Source organism: Acomys minous, assembly GCF_964271855.1.
Source record: "Acomys minous genome assembly, chromosome: 7".
Classification (NCBI taxonomy): domain Eukaryota; kingdom Metazoa; phylum Chordata; class Mammalia; order Rodentia; family Muridae; genus Acomys; species Acomys minous.
The window spans coordinates 62451229-62456332 of record NC_140488.1 but is presented as its reverse complement, the minus strand read 5'-3'; the positions used below and the strand labels follow the sequence as shown (position 1 = coordinate 62456332).

General features: G+C 38.4%; 1 protein-coding gene across 1 annotated transcript; it reads right to left on the bottom strand.

Moving 5' to 3' along the window:
- Positions 1-2369: 2369 nt before the first annotated feature.
- On the bottom strand, positions 2370-3136 carry LOC311601817 (ubiquitin-conjugating enzyme E2 D2-like). Its single transcript, XM_084789543.1, has 2 exons — positions 3033-3136; positions 2370-2894 (listed from the first exon to the last, which is right to left on the bottom strand). Exon 2 carries the CDS (start codon positions 2823-2825, stop codon positions 2382-2384), a length of 444 nt encoding a protein of 147 aa, XP_084645669.1. The 5' UTR covers positions 2826-2894; positions 3033-3136; the 3' UTR covers positions 2370-2381.
- Positions 3137-5104: the final 1968 nt, after the last annotated feature.

Sequence of the window (5104 nt, the reverse complement as noted above, 5' to 3'; positions counted from 1 at the left end):
ACAGAGGCAGGCAGGAGAATCTCTGTGAACTTTAGGCCAACCTGGTCTACAAAATAAGTCTAGGACAGCTAAGGTTATAAAGAGAAACCCATCTTCAAAAACTAAAAACAAAACAACAATAAAAACCCAAACAAACAGACAAAACATAGATACAAAGAAGAAAAGTTACACTTTTCTCAATGATTCAGAAAAGTAGACTTAAGGTGGACTTGTCATCTTAAAGATTGGTCCCTTTGCCAAGTAACGATCTCTGTAATTGGGTAAGCACAGTCATGTTTGAGATAACTTTAAATACTAAGCCTCTACATAGACCAAATAGTGTTCCATAATACTACTCCCAAAATCCTTGATCAAATCTACTGTAACTGTTACAGTTTCACCAATGGTTTACAAAGGTTCTCTTTTGTTCATTCACTCATTAGAATTTGTTGTAGCCCCCCATTTTGGTTTTTTATTCGTTATTATTCTCCTATATTGTTTTTATGTATAATATAATTAGTGCTACAGTAGATACATGGAGGTTAAAGGAAAGCTTTCAGGATTCATATTTTCAGTGAATAATCCAGGTATCAATTCAAGTCATGATGATTATGTAGAAAGTGGCATTAGTAGATATTGCTTTTTAGCTGCCCAGCCTTCCTTAGTTACTGATATCTTGACTTGATCAGAAATTGCTATGCAGATTTCATTGGCATACTTGTAGTTATGTCAAAGATTTCCTATTAATGGCTATTGGTTATTGCCATCTTTTTTCTGTGAACTACCTAATAAGTAATGAAAATTTTTTCTATAGTTTAAATGTTTATGTCTCTGTTTTAGAAATATTCATAGATCCCTCATAGGAACAGTATGAAACACAATAGTCTCGTCGAAAAAGTCACAAATGCTGACATGGTTCTCGTCAGTTAGAATATATTCAAGATATATTAGGTGAAACTCATCCTCAACTTACTATCTGGCACATGAGAGGAACAGGTTTGTTACAGCATGTCTTTCTGTTAGAATGCATTGGATTCTGTCACCAAGCTTGGATGAAATGGAGGCAGTAGACGTTCACAGAAAATTATTTTGCTTTGTTTTATTTTTCGAGACAGGGTTTCTCTATGTTAGCCATGGCTGTTTTGGACTGGCCTTGTACACCAGGTTGGTCTCAAACTCAAAGTGATCCGCCTCCTTCTGCCTCCCAAGTTTTGGGATTAAAGGCTTTGTACACCAGAAACTGGGTTAAAAAACAAAAGAAAAAAAAAGCTACCCAGGGCTGTAGAGATGACTTACTAAAGGGCTTGTTATGAAAGCTCATAGAACTCAGTTTGAATTTCCTGCACCCATAGAAAAAGCTACATGTCTTGAGAGGCACCGAACATATTGCTGATACCAATTCTGATCCGTTTGAATTTTGCCAGATAAATACAGAGTTCAAAATAGTGCCAAAAACTCCCATTAAAAAATTTGCACCATGGAAATAAATGGAGAACTCTATAATTACACACATATAACGATAATAAAAGGGGAGGCTGAGTAATAAGGATGTGGAATTCAGGCCACCATGGACTATCTAATGACATTGAAGATAACATAAATTCTGTAGTGAAATTCGGTCTCAGAAATGTTCCCCACATTACTAGTTGCTATGACTGCTTGACATTGAATCCTAAAGCTACATTTTTTTCTTGATTAGTTTTAAAATTCTTCTTGGGGCTGGAGAGATGGCTCAGTGGTTAAGAGCACTGACTGCTCTTCTGGAGGTCCTGAGTTCAATTCCCAGCAACCACAGGGTGGCTCACAACCATCTATTATGTGATCTGATGCATACTGTATACAAAATAAATAAATCTTTAAAAAAATAAATAAATAAAATTCTTCTTTTTTTACCTTTTTGGTTTTGGTTTTTCAAGACATGGTTTCTTTGTGTAGCCTTGTCTGCCATGGACTTTGTAGACCAGGCTGCTGGAACTCAGTGGTTTGCCTGCCTCTGCCTCCCTGATTGCTGGGATTCAAAGCCTTTACTACCACCCTTGGCTGGCTTTGTTTTCCAATTCTAATTCATTCAGTTGTTTAGGCAAATCTAAACTGAAACTGCTTTTACAGTCTTTCCAACACAATTCCCTTACTCTCCCCACCACCTTCCAGTAACCATTTGTTCTCACTCTTGTCCCCATCTCCCCCACATCCTGTCTGTTTCCCATCACTCCCATTCCCTCACCTCCTATCTATCTGTCCTCTCTTCACCTCCCAACTACCCCACACCCAATCCATTAGCTCTTCTCACTAAGCCCTCACTCATGTACCCCACATCTGACCTCCTCTCACTTTACTCAATGGAAAAAAACACAGCTGATAATATGAGAAAACATTTATTATCATGATGATGGCCAATGAAATTACATTGCGTATCTCCTCGTCCACTCTCGGGCTATTTTTTCATATTTCTTTTTATCACTGTGATAGACCTTAGCAATTTCAACAACCAATGGATCATTCGGATTTGGGTCACAAAGTAATGAGCAGATGGAAAGTAAAATTTTAGAGATAGTAAGTACTGGTGACCATGCAGATTTCAGGATATCGAGACAGATGCTTCCATCATGTCCAATGTTTGGATGGTAAACTCGAGTAGTAAATGAGACACTAGGAGGTTTGAAAGGGTAGCTGGGAGGGAAGTGGATTGAAAGGGAAAAGACCCCTCCTTGGTAGGGGCTGTTGTCAGGCCCGGTTATAGTTGCTTTCCAGTGAAACATATCATCCGCCACTGGCCCTGCAGAACAGTGTTCCAGGGGATCTTGTGATATGGCAAGTAATTCCTTCTTGATTCGTTTAAGAGCCATTGACTCCGAACAACGACGAAATATAATCACTGACACTGGCACCGGGTAGACGACTCTGTTGAAGGTAGCCTACAGAGCAAGATGAGAAAATATTAGGTGATTAGGCTGAAGTCTAGGCCTAGTTATTAAGGCATAATGCAGAGGTGGATGAGGCAAAGAAAGAGCAAGGGCTGGAAGCATTAGCTACTCAAAGACTTCTGTACTTACACAGCCTCCTGTAGCTTTCGCTCCGAAGTTGAAAACTCCAGTATACTTATGTGGAAGACAAAGAAACCAGGAGAGCCTGATCACTCCAGCCCTCCCGCGGCAGCCTGAAGTTCACAGTGCTTCAGCTCCGAATGTCTGCACAGCTCTTAAGCGATTTTCTGTGAGGTCATAATGAACGTAATGATGAGTAAAGGGCACGCGGGGTTAACGTGGGGTCAACGTCGTGTAAGCGGGGGGAGGGGGGCAATTTGAGAGTATGAGGTCAGCACGGGTGTTAATTATAGAACAATGTAGGAAAGGAGCATGGTGTGAGCAAGGGTAGAACGACTGTGCCTCAGTGCCTCATACAGCAGTTGCTCTTTGTGCTAATGAGTCACAGTGAACTTCTTCCACCCATACAGAAGGAATCAGGCAACGCCCCTCTACTCACTACAATGGCTTTGCTGTAATTTTTCTTTTTTTAAAGTCAACACACTTAATTTTATGTAGCCATTAAATTCATGTATTTCCTAAGCATGATATTATCTAGTATAAACATGTTTAGGAAATTCAATACTGACCTAAGACTGCTTAAAGTAACTATTAGCTACAGATTTATAAATTTTCATATAAATTAAGTCTTCAAATATATTAAGTTTTCAAAAAATTCTTACGGGATACCGGAAGACAAAACTAGCCATTGCGATCACTTGCATTATTTGTAAGCAATACATTTAATGACAATGTAGTAGTTATATCTGATGTAATAATATACCATTTTATCTGTATTACAATTTTATTAAATAGTCAATATTACTCTTGAGGTTAAAAAAATGTTCTTCCTTAAATAAGCAACTCATAATGTCTTCACTTGCCCAATTATTCTTCTCGAGTCCAGAGCATTCCTATAATGTCTGGTGTCTGATTACTTTCCCCTAATACTTATGAAGAGTGGAGTACAACTCATGCCAAACCTTTGACCAGTACTTATCAGTATTAAAGAGCTTAACATTGACAATAAACTCTGACAATTTGGAAGTGAATAGAAAATAGGACAAGAATACGTGTGAAATTCATACCCCACTCTCCACTCAACTGTGGAGAATGTCCTATCCATTGTCTAGATCTGGGTAGGGTTTGAAGGTAACGGCCTGTATTGTCCTTGCCTGGTCTATAGTTTGAATAGGACCCTTGGGCCCAACTCTGCCTATCATAATGTTCTTCTTGTAGGTGCCTCATATTTACCAGGTCCCCTGGATGGGGAGCCCTGGTGGCACATAGAGGGAGGATAGCAGGCTACCAAGAAGAGACTTGATACCCTATGAGCCTACAAAGGGGGAGGAAGTCCCCCTCAGTCACAGTCATAGGGGAGTGGAGTAAGGGGAAACTGGGAGGGAGAGAGTAATGGGAAGATACAAGGGATGGGATAACCATTGAGATGTAACAAGATTAGATTAATAAAATAAAATTTAAAAAAGAAAATGGGACAAGAAAGAGGGCTCAAATTTGTACTTTCAAAGTTATAAGGAAGTTAAACACCGTTATGGTGTATGACAATAAGATTATTCTTACTCTTCAAGGTTTTTTTGTTTTGTGTTGGTTTTTGTTTTTGTTTGTTTTTTGTAAGCTGTATGGATTTACTTTCATTCACAGAAAGCATGTATACTCAAGAACTTTTTTGATGCAGGAGGCATAGTGGGACAATGACAATTCTTTGTAAATAAGTGATGACTGTATTTACTAAAAATTGGAGTAAAGAAATGAAAATGTAGGAGATAAGTTTTTGGGCACAACTGTTTTTTCAGCTTCTTTCTTTCTCTCTTTCTTTCTTTTTTTTTCTATCTTCCTTACTTTCTCTCTTTTTGAGACAAGGTCTCAGTATGTTGCCCTCCCTTTCTAGACTGGAACTCACTATGTAGACCAGGTTGGGCTTGGTTCCACAGATATCCACCTGTCACTGACTCCCATAGAATAATTGATTTTTATTTCTAATTAATACACGTTAAGGGGACATATATATGTGTGCTCACTACTGAATCAAAAATTTGAGTGAAAATAATATTATGAAATATTTTACATATTTTATCTTCTCT